The sequence below is a fragment of the Lycium barbarum genome, chromosome 12, assembly GCF_019175385.1.
Source record: "Lycium barbarum isolate Lr01 chromosome 12, ASM1917538v2, whole genome shotgun sequence".
Lineage (NCBI taxonomy): Eukaryota > Viridiplantae > Streptophyta > Magnoliopsida > Solanales > Solanaceae > Lycium > Lycium barbarum.
In genome coordinates this window covers 68595909-68613424 of record NC_083348.1, presented here as the reverse complement: position 1 = coordinate 68613424, position 17516 = coordinate 68595909, and the positions used below count along the sequence as shown (strand labels likewise).

Sequence of the window (17516 nt, the reverse complement as noted above, 5' to 3'; positions counted from 1 at the left end):
GTAGTCCTGACGGGAAGAAAATGGGCTGATTTCGTCAGCCTATCAACAACGACCCAGATGGAATCATACTTCCGTGGAGTGCGAGGCAAACCTGTAATGAAGTCCATATTAATAACCTCCCACTTCCAAGTCGGGATTTCCATCTCCTGCAACAGTCCACCCGGCTTCTGATGCTCAATCTTGACCTGCTGACAATTAGGGCACTGGGCGACGAACTCTGCAATATCCCGCTTCATGCCGTCCCACCAGTATAAGCATCGGAGATCATGGTACATCTTCGTAGACCCAGGATGGACCGAATAGCGAGCATAATGTGCCTCGCTCATAACCTGTTGTCGAAGGCATGCAATATCAGGTACACACAACCTGCCTCTGTATAACATAGTGCCGTCCGGTGAAAACTCGAACGGAGTCCTCTCCTTATCATAGGCTGTGTCCCTGTACCGAGCTAAGACAGGATCCTCAAACTGATGCCGCTTAATATCGTCCCTGATAGATGACTCAGAAACCCCTCGAACAGAAATCCGTGTATCTCCAGAATCGGCCAGACGAACCCCGAGACTAGCCAACTGCTGAATATCACGGGCTATCTCTCTCTTGTCTGGCTGTAAATCGGCCAAACTGCCCATAGAATTCCGACTGAGCGCATCGGCAACAACATTAGCCTTACCCGGATGATACAGAATATCCACGTCATAATCTTTCAGAAGCTCCAGCCACCTCCGCTGTCGCAAATTAAGCTCTCTCTGCCTGAAAATATACTGGAGACTCTTATGATCAGTATAGATATCCACGTGAACGCCATATAAATAGTGTCTCCATATCTTCAGAGCATGAATCACCGCTGCGAGCTCCAGATCGTGGGTAGGATAATTCTTCTCATGCTTTTTGAGCTGCCGGGAAGCATACGCTATAACTCTGCCGTGCTGCATCAATACACAGCCTAACCCCATGCCAGAAGCGTCACAATAAATAACATACCCGTCCGGTCCCTCTGGAAGATTCAGAACTGGGGCTGTAGTCAGCTTCTCCTTCAGCAACTGGAAGCTCCGTTCACAAGCGTCAGACCACTGGAACTTAGCTCCCTTCTGAGTCAGCCTTGTCAAAGGCGCTAAAATCGAACCAAACTTCTCCACAAACCTCCTGTAATAACCTGCTAACCCCAGGAAACTGCGTACCTCTGTGGGCGTCGTAGGTCTGGGCCAATTCTTCACGGCCTCAATCTTCTGTGTGTCCACCCGGACACCATCAGCTGCAATAATATGCCCCAAGAAGGCCACTGAAGACAGCCAGAATTCGCACTTAGAAAATTTCGCATATAACTTCTGATGCCGGAGTACCCCTAATACCGATCTCAGATGATCTGCGTGCTCCGCCTCAGACCGAGAATAAACCAGGATATCATCAATGAATACAATTACAAACATATCCAAGAATGACCTGAATACCCGGTTCATCAAATCCATGAATACTGCGGGAGCATTTGTCAGCCCAAAAGACATAACCCTGAACTCGTAATGCCCATATCGGGTCCGGAAAGCTGTCTTAGGGATATCGGCCTCTCGTACTCGCACCTGGTGGTAACCAGATCGAAGATCTATCTTCGAAAAACACTTAGCGCCCTGCAGCTGATCAAACAAATCATCAATCCTGGGGAGGGGGTATTTATTCTTTATAGTTACCTTATTCAGCTGCCGATAATCAATACACATACGCAGCGACCCGTCCTTCTTACGCACAAATAATACCGGGGCTCCCCAAGGCGAAGTACTAGGTCTGATGAAGCCCTTATCCAACAAATCTTTCAGCTGCTCCTTCAACTCCTTTAATTCTGCAGGCGCCATTCTATACGGAGGAATAGAGATAGGCTGAGTGTCTGGGAGTAAGTCAATAGAGAAATCTATCTCCCGCTCTGGAGGAAGACCTGGAAGCTCGTCGGGAAAAACATCTGGAAACTCATTAATCACGGGGACTGACTGAAGTGTCGGCGTCTCGGCGTCCAAGTCTTGCACCCGAACCAGATGATAGATATAACCCTTTCTGATCATTTTCTTTGCCTTAAGGTATGAAATAAACTTACCTTTCGGCGATGCTGTATTACCAGCCCAATTTATAACTGGCTCCCCGGGAAACTGGAAGCGAACTACCTTATTTTGGCAGTCAACATTAGCGTAACAGGAAGCTAGCCAATCCATACCCATAATAACATCAAATTCAGTCATATCTAACTCTACCAGATCTGCCTTAGTGTCACGGTCACAAACGATCACAGAACAGTCTTTATAAACCTGTTTCGCTACAACAAAATCCCCTATCGGCGTGGCTACCTCAAATGGCTCTATAGGTTCAGACATAATACCAATTTTACCGGCAACAAGGGGTGAAATATATGATAAAGTCGAACCTGGATCAATTAATGCATACACAGACCGAGAGAAGACCAATAAAGTACCTGTAACGACATTAGGAGATGCCTCCTGATCCTGGCGGCTGGCCAAAGCATAAATGCGGTTCGAAGGACCGCTAATACCAGAAGCTCCACCACGGCCTCTGCCGCGACCTGCTGGTGCTGGAAAACCCTGCCCCGTAGGGCGCATAGCCACTGACGACGATGAAGACCCAGCGGCTGATCCGGTAGGCTACGCTGCACCACCCGAACTACCCTTATACGGGCAATCTCTCACAGAATGGCCCTGACGGCCACAAGAAAAGCATGCACCGGTGGCTCTGTAGCACTCTCCCGTATGGTATCTGCCGCAAAAAGAACACTGAACCCTGGGTGGCCTCATCTGACCAGAACCCCTATCTGTCCGCGAACCTGAAGCCCTGGAGCTCTGGCCTGCTCCTGAATACCCTGGGCTATCGAACCTGCGACCTGTAGGCTGGGGAGGCGCGCTCTGCGCTGGCTGAGATGAAAATCTGCTAGGCTGCTGCGGCTGTTGGGGCTGTCTGCCCCGAAAATCTCCAGATGACCTGGCCCTCTTGGGCTGTCTCCGATCCTGGCCCCTGTCAGGCTGGTGTCCTCCTCTGCCCCGATCCTCCATACCCTGGGCATAGGCCTGGATACGGGCAATGTCCATACCGGGCTGAGCAGCCAACACTAAGCAGCTATCAACAAAATACCGATCCAGCCCCATAATATATCTGTGCATCCGGTCCGCCATAGTAGCCACCACAGTAGGTGCATATCGGGCCAAGGAATCAAACTCTAAACTGTAGTCCCGGATACTGCGGCCCTTCTGCCTCAATAATAAGAATCTATCAGATCTGGCTCGTCGCAACTCTGGGGGCAGAAAATGTCCAAGAAATGCCTGAGAAAAATCGCCCCAAGCTGCTGGAGGAGCGCCGTCCCCCCTGGATAGCCCCCATGACTCGTACCAGTTTGCCGCCACATCATATAACCGGTACGAAGCTAACGCGACTGACTCTGTCTCGGAAGCATTAATCAAATCTAGAGTGCGTCGCATCTTCCTGATAAACTCCTCAGGATCCTCCTCGGGCTTTGTCCCGAAGAACTCTGGAGGGTTACAAGTCAAAAACTCACGGGCTCTCGAACTATCACGCCTGACTGCCCGGTCACCTCCCAGTCCATGCCCCTGAACCTGCCCTGCCACAAGTCTAGTCAGCAACTGGACTGCCTCCCTCATAGACTGATCCTCAGTGCCTGGTCGTGGAGCTGGAGGCTCAGGTACTGGAACTGCGGGAGCTGGCAGTGGAGCCGTCCCCCGATCTGCAGCTACGGCTGCCCCAATCTCCTCCACGAGTGGCGGTGTAGAAGAACCCTCTGTCTGGGGTAAAGTCTCCGGAGCAATATATACCTGGGCCCTGGTAGTCCTCTGGACCCGGCTAGTCTCTCCTACGGCAACTGACTTGGCCTTTTGGGCCGCTGTCGCCTTTTTTGGAGGCATATCTGCAAATATAGCCACTCGTTAGGAAGGGGTCATCCTGATAACACAGCTCTATCGCACGATCTAAGACAGAAAGAAGGGTAGTATCCTAAATGCCCTGTAGCCTCCTGTTTATAGGCGTGGTGCACAACACACCGATAAACAAGACTCTACTAGACACGGTCTGTGGACATTCCGAGGACGAACTGCTCTGATACCACTTTTGTCACGACCCAACCCCGTGGGCCGCGACCAGTGCCCGAGCTGGGCACCTATACGTACCCGATACCCCAAATTATCATATTAACAGAATAATAATATAATAATAATATTAGTGGTCGCTACAGAATTTAGCAGAAAAACAGACTTGGCACACATAGGCCGATAAGGCCATCACAGAACAGAATATCCCAAACATATGTACAGAACCCACACAGATGTATCCACAGACCTCTACAGAACAATCATAATCATAAGACGGGACAGGGCCCCGTCATACCCTGAACAAAGTACATATCCAGATAGCAGTGACAGACTGTACCAAAAGATGGGCTCTGTAGAAGAGAGCGCCCCAAATAGCAGAAATAGGATCCTAAACGTGTGGATCAGCGAACCTGTCGTCAGTACCTGCGCGGCATGAAAACGCAGCCCCCGAAGAAAGGGGGTCAGTACGAAATATGTACTGAATATGTAAAGCGGAATCACAGAAGTCAAATCATAATGGTTACAGAAAATGAGTACAGAATCCAGAGTGTCAAATGCATATTTCCAAAACAGACAGAATGCGTACAGAAACATATGTCATATCATATCATATCCGGTCCCTGACACGGGACTCGGCAGACAGAATGTGGCCACCCTCCCGACGCCGGTGCCACTATACAGAGGAATCAGAAAAAGGGGCGTGGCCCCGTATCATAAAATGTCATATCAGAATGGCCATAACAGATCAGATCAGAATAGGCGGACATGGCACATCATACTCCACAGACCCATGTACGCGTATACCTGCCCCCTCACATCGGGGCGCGGCGAACAATGCAGAGAATTACGCTTGACAACATATCCTGGCCCGGGCTCAGTGTGGGAAACATTGGGACATCCACGAATGGAGTAGTGAGAGACTAATGCAATTTAAAAATATAATAAATGTTTTCAAAGACTCGATGAAGCGTATCAAAGACAAACAAATCCAATGGGGTCGGACGGAATCATAATAAATGTATTTCGGATATCATAATAAATTACAGAAGTATAACTTTCCCGAAGTCATTCCGAGTGTCAAAATAATTTATAATATTTAACAGAATATTTAAAATAATATTCGTTAAGCGATTAGTAGGGTAATTAAAACATTTCTTTCAAAAATCGCTTAAAAAGGAAGCTTTAACACATTAGGGGCAAAACCGTAAATAGCGGGCCCGCCTTGGGACAAACAAGGCGGCGGGCTCAAATTGTGCCCTCTAAGCATATAGTATCACCTAAAAAGGTTATACAAACATTCTATGACTTTCTGAATAATTTAGAGCAAAATTGCATAATTTCAGAAAAAGCGTATCAAAATGGTTCAATTCTACTGAAGGAAAAATTGAAATTTTGTCTTGCGGATTCCGAGGGCCAAGAGGTCCTTCGAGGCCCGGATCCGACCCTAACACACTAGGGGCATGCCAAGGGAAGAATTGGGGTTGCTTTACATACCTTTCGCGCTCCTTAAGCCTTTCCAAACTCACTTCCCGTTTCGTCGAAAAACTGCAATTGGTCAAGTTTACCAATTGTGAATTATTAATGCCATTATTTCAACTTTAAGCATATTTGGCTACCGAAATTTCGGCAGCACTTCCCCTATACATATGACACCCCGAGAATTCAACTCGGCTATAAATCATCAACAACAACCCAAACGACAACAACAATATCAACAATGAACATTAAAAACACAAATATCCTTCAACTAGTCATTTTTCTCACAAGTTGACATAATCTTCAATTCAACCCAACTTTCAACTAAGATCAATAATTTCATATTCAACAACCATCATGATCATCACCATATAGTTCTAGAAACATTTCATATCGTTTTCCTTAAGATATACACTCGATATACATGATATACAATCTTCCGCCAAAATCATAACTTATGCAAAACATCAAATCTTTGGCATACAACTTCATAACAAATTTACAACTTCCAAATTCATCAACCATAATCATAATTCACATCTTAACAACTTCATTTCCATAATATCACAAAATTATTCTAAAGTGACATAATCATCTATATTCCAACTTCAACCAAAATTCATTCAACTTTCATTCCCAATATAATTTCCATCATAACCACAACTAGAATGCAACATAAAATTCAACTCATATATGTATACAACATATATACACCCATGGCTACATATATATATACATACCCACTTTGCAAACTTCCTTATTTCCATAATTTCTACTCATTTCCACATACCACAACATAAACAAACCTTCATAACATAAGAAAAAGGAATTGATTCTTACCTTTTTCTACAAACTTCTTCACTTGAACAAGTTGTCAACTTGAAGAAATAAGTGCTCCTTCTTCCAAAACAATTACACCAAGTTGTAGAGGACACTTAATTTAGTAGGAATTCAACAAGAAAATAATTTTAGAGGCAAGATTTTGAGGGGTGATTTTTCTATGGCCAAACCCGAAATGCCCTCTTTTTGTTCTTGTTTTTCTCTTGTTTTTCCTCCTATTCTTTCTCTTGAAAGTTCTATGGAATTTGGATGATTAAGTGGTCTTTTATTCATTGACCACATGACTTAATTCCATGGGCTTGGATCCTTTTTATGGACCATGGCCGAATGGCTCCTCACTTGGGCCTGAATTGTTTTTTCATTTTTTTGGGCCAACTCGGTTGGTCCCGAGTTGGGCCTAGCCCACTGACCTTTCGACCTTAAAACGTTCATATCTCCTTGTACCGACGTCACCTGGGAACCCACGACCTATGGATGGAAAGCTAATTCAATTATCTACAACTTCTATTTCAAGGTATTTTCGAAATTCCAAACTTACAATACAGTTTTTGCCCCCCAAAGTCAGGTCACCCGAAAGCGTTTTCTTAAAAATATTCGTTTGGAGGGTTTCCACTTTGATTTGGTCCAAAGGTACTTCATGAGTTGTGTTTAACTTTACATATGTGATTCATATGACTTTTCAGATGTTCCAAAAAAGAATCTCGGTATGTGGGCCCCACCCCATCAGATGCTCCGAGGTTCAAAAATACGGGATATAACACTGATGGTGCTGGAAACTCGCAAGAAAGTGATACTTTAAATGTGTTTTTGACCATTATCTTTTATTTTATTTTAATTTTCAATTAATTCCTTTAATTATCTCATTTGACACCATTTTTAAATAATAATAATAATAAAAGAATTTACACCCTAAGTTGCTCGGATTCAGGTGCGGGTATCTGATACGAGTAAGGATCTGAGTGTCGGATTTAGCAAAATCTGAATTTTAAGATTCGGGGGTGCGGATCCAGGTATGGACACAAGTGGGGGGATTCGGCTAAGAAAATTCAAAATTATAAAAATAGAGCTATAAAGAACACGACCCCTTGAATTCTTGGTTTCTCTCTGTTTGGCTTGAAACATGAAGCAACGAATATGAGACAAAAGGACTATAATATTGAAGGTATATCAGTTCACATGTCTTAAATCTGTTTTATCTTTTATTTTAAGAAATCAAAATCTCAAATTTCCCCCCAAATTTTTCCATGGACCCCGGTCAAAGTATTCGAAGTTGGTTGATCGTATTTGAGACGCATCCCGCACCTGCATCCGCACCCGTCCCGTGTCGAGACTGGTGCAGCATCAAAAGTGAAGAGTTCGCGCAACTTAGTGTACACCACGTACCATAAGATATTAGTCAATGTGTGTTTTAATAAATAATTGATAATAACTTAGGTAAAAAAAACAAACAACTAATAGTTCAGATATACAACAACAAAAAGTGACCTCCACGGAAAAGTGGCATTTTAGGCTCAATCGGGTCGGGTCAGGAACAGTTTAACAGGCCCAAACCAAGTACGGAATCGGTGGCCCATGTTTCTTATTCGGCCGACAGCCCCTATAAATTAGTACATCTCCTGTTCAAAATGGCCAGCACAGCACCAATGTTCGACCCCACTTCCAAAACCACATACATTCGCACCAATAGCGCGTGTCTTACTACTTTTATCATCCAGAAGTCACCAAGCAACAGAACTGACTACCACGTCACGCATAGCGCGTGGGTGTATCATTCAATAAAATTTGAAAATCTAATGTCAGAGAATGTGATTTAATTTTTTTTTTTAAAGTTAATAAATAAAAAGTGTGGCCGTGCCAGTTAAGAGTAATAGGTGTAAAGTTTCAAAACACCTGGAACTGGTACTAACTTCTCTTCTGTTGTGAGTTAGATAAAGGTGAATTTCTCTCTTGCTCTGTAGCTTTAAGCTTTAGCTATTTATTCCAAAATCTAGGGTTACTGTGATTGAAGAATATTTTGGTTGATCTGCTACTCAAATTTCAAGTGAGCTCTACTTTTTTTTTTTTTTTTAGATAAATAGATTTATTTGATGACATGCTTGGGAAATGGAGCCAGGATTTAAATTTTATGAGTTCTAAAATCCAGGATAGGGAAATCAAGTGTTATTAACTGACTTTTGAATTTCATTTTTGTATATATTTAGTGGATTGCTTAATCTTTTCCCTTGTTTGATGCTTGCAAGGTGTATTTTCAGCTTTATTTGCCAAATTTTGTATATCTTCAGCAAAGCCATTATTGTTCCTAACTTCCTAATCATCCCTATTGATCGACACTTTGATGCTGATATTGTTGTCAATTTTATCTGATCTATAATGTACTTCAAGTAGTACGTTCAATAAAAGTTTCTCCTTCCGTCCCTATTTATGTGGCGGCGTTTGTCTAGACGCAGAATTCAAGAAAGAAAGCTAAATTTTGAAACTTGTGATCTAAAATAAGCTATAGATATTTGTGTAGCCCTAAATCACTAGGGGTAAAATTCCTAGTTTAAAGTTAAATTATTTCTAAATAAGGAAGCATGACATTCTTTTTGGGACATACTAAGAAAAAGTATACCTACATAACTATGCCATGCTTGGTTTTAACTCCTATTGATATGATTTTTAGAATATAGCCTGAAACTTTATGAAGTCACTTATTAATGCTTCTAGTCTGATTTTTGGTTATGCTAAAATGAATCCATGTAGATTCTCGAGGTGTGAAATTTAATTGTCAGATTCTGCAACATGGAGAGTATGCACAGCTATTGGCAATTTGGGGATGAGCTTCGAGGACAATCAAAAGTATCGGATGATCATACATGGACAACGGCAGCTATAAAATTGGCTGAACAGATAAGATCCAAGGGTGAGCGAAGGAATAACCTTGACCTTTCGAAAGGCTCAGCTGAAAGTAGGTCCAGGGATTATCTTGGTTTACAGGAAGATAACAAGTGGGAAAACCTAAACTTCTACATGTTAAATTTTGATACCAAGATAACAGATAATATGACTAAGAGTTCGGTTAGGAATGGAATTTACAACATCAATTCAGTTTGTCCGAAACCCAATGTCAACAGCTTGGGAAATATGTCGTTTAGCAAGTTCAATAGCAACCACACGAATGAACCTTGCAGCTATGGCAATAACAACAACAGTGAGAGCATCAATGGGAATAATGCTGTTGACAAAAAGTTTAAAACTTTGCCTGCCGCTGAGACATTGCCCAGGAATGAGGTTCTTGGTGGGTATATATTTGTTTGCAACAACGACACGATGCAGGAAGATTTAAAGCGACAGCTATTTGGTATTTTTTCTATCATCTTTCTAGTTAGTGGACTTGTTTGTTTGGCATAAGAAAGTGTGGAATTTATGTCTTGCATACATTAGGTTATAGACAAAGTGCATGTTGAACCTCCTTGATCAACAATGGGAAACTGAAGTAACACCACATTTTAAGAGAACGAGTGTCCTTTGCTTGACTTGTCAGTCTATGCATTTTAGCGGCTTCAACATTTTACTGTTTGTGGCTAATGAGGGTTTGAATCACTTGTGGGAGAGAGGAAAAAAAGTGAGATCCTAATTTGATAGAACCTATAACTTTATACAATTTAATTTGTGCCAATAGAGCAAACTATAGAGAAAGTTGAAGTCATTGATAAATATATGATGCTGGAATTGTATCCATTTTTTTTGGGTGAAGTAAGATGTTTCATTAGATATTGGCATCAAGAAGATGCAAAATTACAGAAATAGCAACTGTTAGCTCCTTTATAATGATGTGGTGCTCAAGTCTAGGTAGCTGACCAAAATGACTGGAAGTATATCCATTGTTATCACATCTAAACTCCAATCGTTCTTTTGCAGGTCTACCTCCAAGGTATAGAGATTCTGTGAGGGCAATAACACCAGGGTTACCCTTGTTCCTCTACAATTACACTACTCACCAGTTGCATGGTATCTTCGAGGTTTGTCTAAGAATACTGTTTTTGCCAGTTTGCTGTGAAAACGTGATAACATCTACTTGTTCAACATATTTATAACTAAAGGGTGATCAAAGACCATAGGATATTGCACAGACAAAAGCATCCTTTTTTTTTTTTGATAAGGTAATAATTTTATTAACAATTGGGGGAAAAGACCCCGTATACGAGCCGTATACCAAAAACAGAGAACCTACACTAAAACATGATTCTCAAAAAAGGAGACTCAAATCTTTTATACAAACAGGGGTCTCATGGGAACACCAAAAGCAAACTAGAAACAAAAGACTATTTTGCAACTTTACAGTATCTAGTTCCACCCCTTCGAACGCTCTCCTATTTCGCTCTTTCCAAATAACCCACGTTAGTGCTAGCGGGGCAACCTTCCAAGCCCTAGGACTCCTCTTCCCCTTTCTGTAACCCCAACTATACAATGCCTCCTTCACCGTTCTCGACGTCACCCATCGCACCCCAAACCAATCAAGAACCACTCTCCAAAGTCGGTTGGCCACCTGACAATGCAACAAGAGATGATCCACATCTTCACCCGTACTCTTGCACATGAAACAAGAGTTGATCTTCTTCTTTCTCAGATTTTCTGCTGTCAATATCACACCCCTTGCTGCCAACCATGCAAAGAAACACACCTTCCTCGGAACCCAAATAGCACGATGAGGGAAAATACATTCATCTGTCCTTAATAACCTTTCGTAAAACGATTTAACAGTGAATAAGCCAACTCTACTCTCTCGCCATCTCCAAATATCTAATCTATCGATAAGAATATCCTGTCCATATAGTAACTCAACCAAACTATAAAATTCTTCCAGCTCCCAGTCCTGAAAATTCCTCCTGAACCTCAGATCCCAATGAACTTCCCCCTCGTGAGGCCTCGCAATTTGTTGGCCTTGGGCATGCATATGTGGTTACTTTGAATACCATGAGATTTTTCTTTATAGAGCAGAGAAACTATTCTTCGTAGTTCTTTCTTCTCTTAATTTTAATGCTAGAACTTTTTTATCTTCCAATGGGTAGTAGTTTGAAGCATTGCCATGCAGTTATATTGGTGAGGGGCTCGTAATTGTACTTTTGCCCCTAGTATTAACTCGCTACCATCATACTTATCAAATTTAGTTCCAAGTACTGTAAATTGCTGAAGGATGAGCATTACTAACTTCCTTTTTCAAGGTAGCTTCTCTAAAGGCCGCATTTTTTCTGCTATAGTTGCTTATGCAATAAACAGAGATGTTACAACTTATAACAAGTATGATATCATCCAAATTCGACTATCTGTCCATGCGTCATCAGCAGCATGATGAATCTCCATTATAAGCATCTCTTTAACTATTTGCTGGACAGGCCACAAGTTTTGGAGGTTCCAACATTGATCCAACTGCTTGGGAAGATAAAAAGTGTAAAGGAGAGTCGAGGTTCCCTGCTCAGGTAAAGTAATGAGTCTCAGATCATTTTTCTCTAGTTTTTTCAAGGATTTTCTGTAAAATCTTTTAAGTTCGTGTACTCAACATGTAGGTGAGGATCCGTGTTAGGAAAATTGGTAAGCCTTTGGAAGAAGATGCTTTTAGACCAGTTTTGCATCACTATGATGGACCCAAATTCCGTCTTGAGCTCTCTGTGCCTGAGGTAAATGAGAATTTATTTCGTATTTTTGAGTCCTTTTAAAACTATAATAGCCAGGCTAGAGAGTGGTGATGCCTAACAGCTGATTGGTTTGCAGACTTTGGACTTGCTAGATCTCTGTGAAAAAGCCGATGTGTAAGTTTCAGTCTGAAGTCATGGAGTGATTGGCATAAATAAATTCATGAATGTTGTAGTTTTGTAGTGCTTTTCACTGTGCAGAAATATGTTCTCCACAGATCTCCAAAGCGCAAGCTTTGGTGTAAAGTCTGGCTGAGAGAGGTTCTGAACAGTGGGGTTGGCTAATTTAGCCAATTAAGTGTGATTTTCTCTGGAGATGCTTGAATAGAAGCTTCCCAAATTTAGTCTTGTAATCTTACAATGAACTTGAGAAGTAATGATCGGGTCAAGATTGAATATCTCTTCATATCTGCATTGCAATTTGCTACTCTGCTTCATCCAATTTGTGCAATATTTAACCATCATTTCTTCTGCTTTTCGGGGATGCACAGTTTCACCATTAAAACGAAATATTTCTTGGTTCGCGCAGTTGCACCATTAAGATAAGGAAATCCTTAGCTGACGCAGTTTCTCAGGAGGTGAATGTCTCCTACTATCATGCCTGGGATCGTATGTATGTTCTTTAGATATTAGCAAAGACGGGGATGATTTTGTTTGATAATTGGCGATTCCAATTAATTAGTTGGGGAAGAAAGTTGGGAACGGCTACCTTGATGGGTCGGTCTGTTAAGTTCTGTTAGTTTTAAAACCTCACTTAGATTAGACTAAAAAATGCACCAATTTTGTGTAATTGAAAGACTATTTGTGCCGCTAAGGGATTGAACTCTCATTTTACCTGTAATTGATATGATTTATATAAAATGTCAATGAGAGATTTTCTAACCACAAGTTTCAAACATCTTTCTTTTTCTTAAATTCCATATTCAGTCAAACACCTCCACATAAATTAAGCCGAATGTAGTAAGTTACAACAGCAAGTCTGTAGTCCAACGAGGATACTACTGCATTAAGCACCGCAGGATGAAAAATAGTGAAGTGCCTAAAGAAAATTTGCTTCGACGTGAGAAAGTTGCTCATTAGTCTTTCTTATCATATTATTGCTTAAAAATACTTAAATATGTAATCAAAATTAGCTGGTACCTCCATAAGGCCTACAGGATGGCAAAATTCCTCCACGCTTTGGCATCTGGTGGGTTGAAAAGTTTTGAGAACAGGCGCAAAACAGGACCAAGTAAGATGCAGAACCTAACTCTTTATGGCTGTGAGTAAACCAAGCTAGATAAAACACACATTTAACAGGCCTTCACCAATCCCCCAGTACATACACCAATAAAGTTAAAAAAACAGAGGGGCGATCTGCTGAATAGGTAAATGCAATACAAATTACTCTTTCCTAAAGAGTAAAGACCAGGGACAATCAGAAAACAGATAATTTAGACACTAAAAGGTGAGGGCGATGCAGTGGTCAAACTCTCAACTCGGGCCCTCAACGTAGACTACCACCAAATACCAAATTTACTCAGTTCAATGGAAGTTGGTACAAGCAAACTGCCAATAACACATCTTCTCGTACGGCTCCTCACTGCCTCGTCGTGGTCAGTCTAGATAAGTGATGCTCGAAGATGAATGAGTTAAACATAACGCCATATCTTCACCTATACTGCTACCTATTCATGCATGAAGCTGTTGAATCAAAGAGGGGTGGCAGACACAAGAAACGTACGAATTCTCTGTAGCAGCTCAGCTTTGATCGGATCAGGAATTGAAGCTGCAGCATTCAATAAGCAGCAGAGAAGTTCAGCCAAGGTAACATCAATACACATATAATCAAATGCAGGCAATGCAAGAGCAACATTTAAAACATTCCAACGATCATGAAGCTGGGAGAGACTGAATAAGAGACAGGATCAGAAAATCTCATCTCCCAGTGCCATAACCAAACATGGTAAGATGATTACTCAAGGAAATATGTCAAAATCAATGCTCTATTATTGCTTAAAGAAAGTTACAAGATTAAGCAGAAGGAATAGCTTTTAAGCATAAAGTCATTCCTCCTTCAGGTGTGTGTGTGTGTTTATGTGTCCGTGAGAGAGAGAAAGTGAAAGAAAAGACAAAGCCCTTACCTCTGCCTTTCGGGGTAATCACATGTACAAGGTCATCAATCGTTACATTGTTCCGTCCTTTCTTCTTTATATGTTCCCTAATATAAAGTGTTGACGGAGAATGAATGTGACAAAGGTTACACGTCAAATTGAAAAATTGGTTGCTCTATGTACACAATAACGACCAGCATACCAAAGTTCAAAGAAGTTAAAGAATAAGCTAATAACTTGGAATATTTATTTTTAAGTACCCTCAGGTAGAAACAAGTGCATATTAAGAGCTGAAAGATTGAGACAAATAGTTGTCTTAGACAAAGCTTGCACTTCAAGACAGCCCCACTAAGCCTTCTTATAAGCAGGACCTTAAATGTAAAACAGGACAATAAATAAAAATACAAAGAGAACTTGTAGCACAAGGATAACTAGAACGAGAGCTTTTGGTTCTTATGAATCATTTATCTTCCCCTGTATCTTCACATACCTCCCTTCTCTTAATTCGTCTTAACTAAATAACCTCTCACTACTGAACTGATCTACCTTCCCCTCGTATAAAACTCAAGTTCTGCCACAATAAGTGTCCCTAAGTTGACTGTAATCACCAAATCAACAACCTCAAAATTGTTAATTAACATAATTTTCAAATTTAAAAGACAACAGAGAGTATCACTAAACAATTAAGTTTTGGCCACAAAGTACCACATCATCTAACAAACAAGTCAAGCATTTCCATTACCCCTATTTTATATGTTCTCTTCCTCCACTAATCAAACAAGTCAAGCATTCCTTAATAGATCCTCTTCTGTTATGCTTCATATCCTGACTTCCCTTCCTTGCTCTAGGCCCCTCATCTTCCCTTCCATCTTTATCCCTTCCTTTTGAGAAAGTTCTTTTATTTTTTATTTTCTGAGTAAGTCCATCTCTATCCTTTCTACTCATCTTGTAGTTGCCCCCACCCCCCAACTCTACCTCCAAACACCCCTCCTTGTGACATAGTTCAACCATACTGGTACTGCAATTGTATGTATCAACATTTGATAGATTTATTCAAGTCTCTGCAATTACTACGACTAACATGCAGGATGACTGTCCCTTCTTGAACTCATCTTTCTTTCAAATTTGATTATTCTTTTTAATCCACGTGGTCTGGTTGAATGAGAAACCATCTAGTGACTTTTTTTGTCGGGGTTTTGAAACTACAAAACAGAATTTAATTACTTTTTGTATAATCAGGGGCAGCAATCTGATTAGAGAGGTTTATGAAAATTGGACTTTAGAATTAGGATAATATAGTTTCTTCCCGTCTATTCCTTTCCTTTTAGTTTCAGTAGCTGAACTAGAACAAGTTGGGAAGGGTTGTCAGTCGTGGACACTGGTTCAGTAAAGCGAGGGTTGAAAGTAGGGCAAAAGGTTCTTTTGCACCCAAGGGTGTAGATTGTGGCCTAGTAGTCATTAAGTGGGTTGAAAACCGTGAGATCTCAGGTTCAGGTCCCAGCGGAGACAAAAATAATAGGTGATTCCTCTTTTTTCTTCTTTTTTTTTGGGGGGGGGGACGAAAACAGTAGGTGATTTCTTCCCATCTGTTTAGCCTTGGTGGACAAAGTTACCCAGTACCTGTGTTGATGGGAGGTCGTAGGTACCTCATGGAATTAGTCGAAGTGCGCGCAAGCTGGACCAGACACCACGGTTATATAAAAAAAGTTCTTTTTTTTGGTTTGGGAAGGAGGGGAGAGGGTGTGCAGATGTTTGGTGTGTCTCAGACTGAGAGATAATATTTTTCTTGTTTTTTTCATGGGGAAGGAAAAGCCCATAATACCAAAGGCGTGTGAAGGCGGAAAGCAATTGATGATTAGAGTTAAGCAGCAGTTGGAACACCCTACTTGTAAGTGGTTCCATTGTTCAAGTAGCATGGAAAGACTTGAATTACCTTCCTTTCTTGTCACACACCATTTGGGATCTTTTCCCCTTCATTTTTGGGGTGGGGAAGGTCTGGGATGAGGGGCAATGGAAAGGCCTGGTAAGCATTGACCCACATGCACCTCTAGAATGCAAAGCAGTGATGCACACAATTGCATTTTCACTTGCCAGAAAAATAAACACAACTATGCAAAACAAAAAATACTTTACCAGTTCAAAAAAAAAAAAGATTGTCAAGTATGCAATTATATTTTACTTGCCAGCAAAATAAGAAAAGTAATTGACTTTCCACCGGGGCTTCATTGTGGCAAAAGGGTAAGGTAGTAGTTGCTGAGAAACCGATTAGAACTCGTGTATGAAGAAGTAGCAAACTCATTTGGACAAAGCTTATGCACAAAAGATAATGCATTCCAAGTGTTTGAAACAATGTCACAGAGAGAAACATTACCTACAAAGAGCTTTCATTTCATCTTTCCACCCAGACTCAACAAGCCTTTCCCTCAAAAGCTCCATCAATCGTTCTTTTTCACCACTCTCAATCAACTAAAAGAACCAATTTATCAAACATTAAGAAATCATACAGCTCATCACCAATAATAAACAGCAAACGATATTTCCACAAATAAATAAATAAATAATAAAGCAACTAAATTTGACCTTAATGCTGATAATTTCCTTAAGGGCAGGAGGTTCCTTTTCTTGATCATCCCGTGTATCAGGTGTTGGTGGACGATTTACCGAATGCCTCCTAATATATATAACATTACAATTCAGAGATAAAAAGTATTAAACAATGAGTATGATTTTTAACAGATAAATTATAGATGGTAAGTTTTAAGTTCTAGCTAGGGATTCCAGTTAGAGAAAGAGAAATTACATGTTTTTGATCTGCTAAGAAAATCGAACAATCTGATTGAAGCTTCGTGTCTGTATTTAGAGACCTCTAAGTTCAATATCCTCCTTTTCTAATGTGTACGACGCTGTTCCTTTTTGCCTTTTATAAGGATTTTTTTTCCACCGCCTTTAGTATAAGGATTTATTTAACCCAAAGTAGTAAAGCACGGTGATTAAGAGAAAAAATTATGGCCATAATATTTATTTATCTGATTATAATTTTTTAAAAACCCAAGTCTTAAGTATTTCATAAACTTCTCAGTAACGGTAAAATACAAAATTTAACTTAAATTATTTTAAAGTTTAAAAGTTACTACCATTTTTTAAACGAATAAAGAGGAAATGTTGTTAAATAAACTGAAACAGACTATTACAACTACAAGTCAGCATGAAGCACAAGGGACAACTCTAGTTAAAATAGTACTAATAGTATTTCTACTTTCACATTTTGTAATATGGCACCACTTGTTAATGATAGTCGGGTTTTGTGTTCTCCCGACCCACCGAATAGGGCTTTAATGTCAATA

The 17516-nt window shown here is 40.8% G+C and overlaps 2 protein-coding genes across 3 annotated transcripts; one reads left to right on the top strand and one right to left on the bottom strand.

Moving 5' to 3' along the window:
* The first annotated feature begins 8210 nt into the window (after window positions 1–8210).
* LOC132621508 (B2 protein-like) lies at window positions 8211–12477 on the top strand. Of its 2 annotated transcripts, none has more exons than XM_060335806.1 (6): window positions 8211–8341; window positions 9150–9747; window positions 10308–10408; window positions 11783–11866; window positions 11954–12064; window positions 12159–12477. In XM_060335806.1, exons 2-6 carry the CDS (start codon window positions 9189–9191, stop codon window positions 12198–12200), a joined length of 897 nt encoding a protein of 298 aa, XP_060191789.1. In that variant the 5' UTR covers window positions 8211–8341; window positions 9150–9188; the 3' UTR covers window positions 12201–12477. The 2 variants fall into 2 exon arrangements, with proteins under 2 accessions (XP_060191789.1, XP_060191790.1); XM_060335807.1 differs by having other exon boundaries at window positions 8314–8448.
* An 839-nt stretch (window positions 12478–13316) lies between these two features.
* Window positions 13317–17128, bottom strand: LOC132621509 (transcription and mRNA export factor ENY2). The gene is made up of 5 exons (XM_060335808.1): window positions 16973–17128; window positions 16753–16843; window positions 16544–16638; window positions 14203–14279; window positions 13317–13847 (listed from the first exon to the last, which is right to left on the bottom strand). Coding segments are annotated over exons 1-5 (342 nt in total). The 5' UTR covers window positions 16975–17128; the 3' UTR covers window positions 13317–13770.
* Window positions 17129–17516: the final 388 nt, after the last annotated feature.

Bases quoted from the DNA above. Each gene is read 5' to 3' on its own strand.
- LOC132621508 (XM_060335806.1), top strand. From the start codon at position 9,189: ATGGAGAGTATGCACAGCTATTGGCAATTTGGGGATGAGCTTCGAGGA. The intron at 9,748-10,307 runs GTATTTTTTCTA...GTTCTTTTGCAG, and splicing joins TTTAAAGCGACAGCTATTTG to GTCTACCTCCAAGGTATAGA. The intron at 10,409-11,782 runs GTTTGTCTAAGA...TTTGCTGGACAG, and splicing joins AGTTGCATGGTATCTTCGAG to GCCACAAGTTTTGGAGGTTC.
- LOC132621509 (XM_060335808.1), bottom strand. The intron at 16,639-16,752 runs GTCAAATTTAGT...TGGTTCTTTTAG, and splicing joins AGGAAATTATCAGCATTAAG to TTGATTGAGAGTGGTGAAAA. The intron at 14,280-16,543 runs GTAATGTTTCTC...ACTTTATATTAG, and splicing joins GAAATGAAAGCTCTTTGTAG to GGAACATATAAAGAAGAAAG.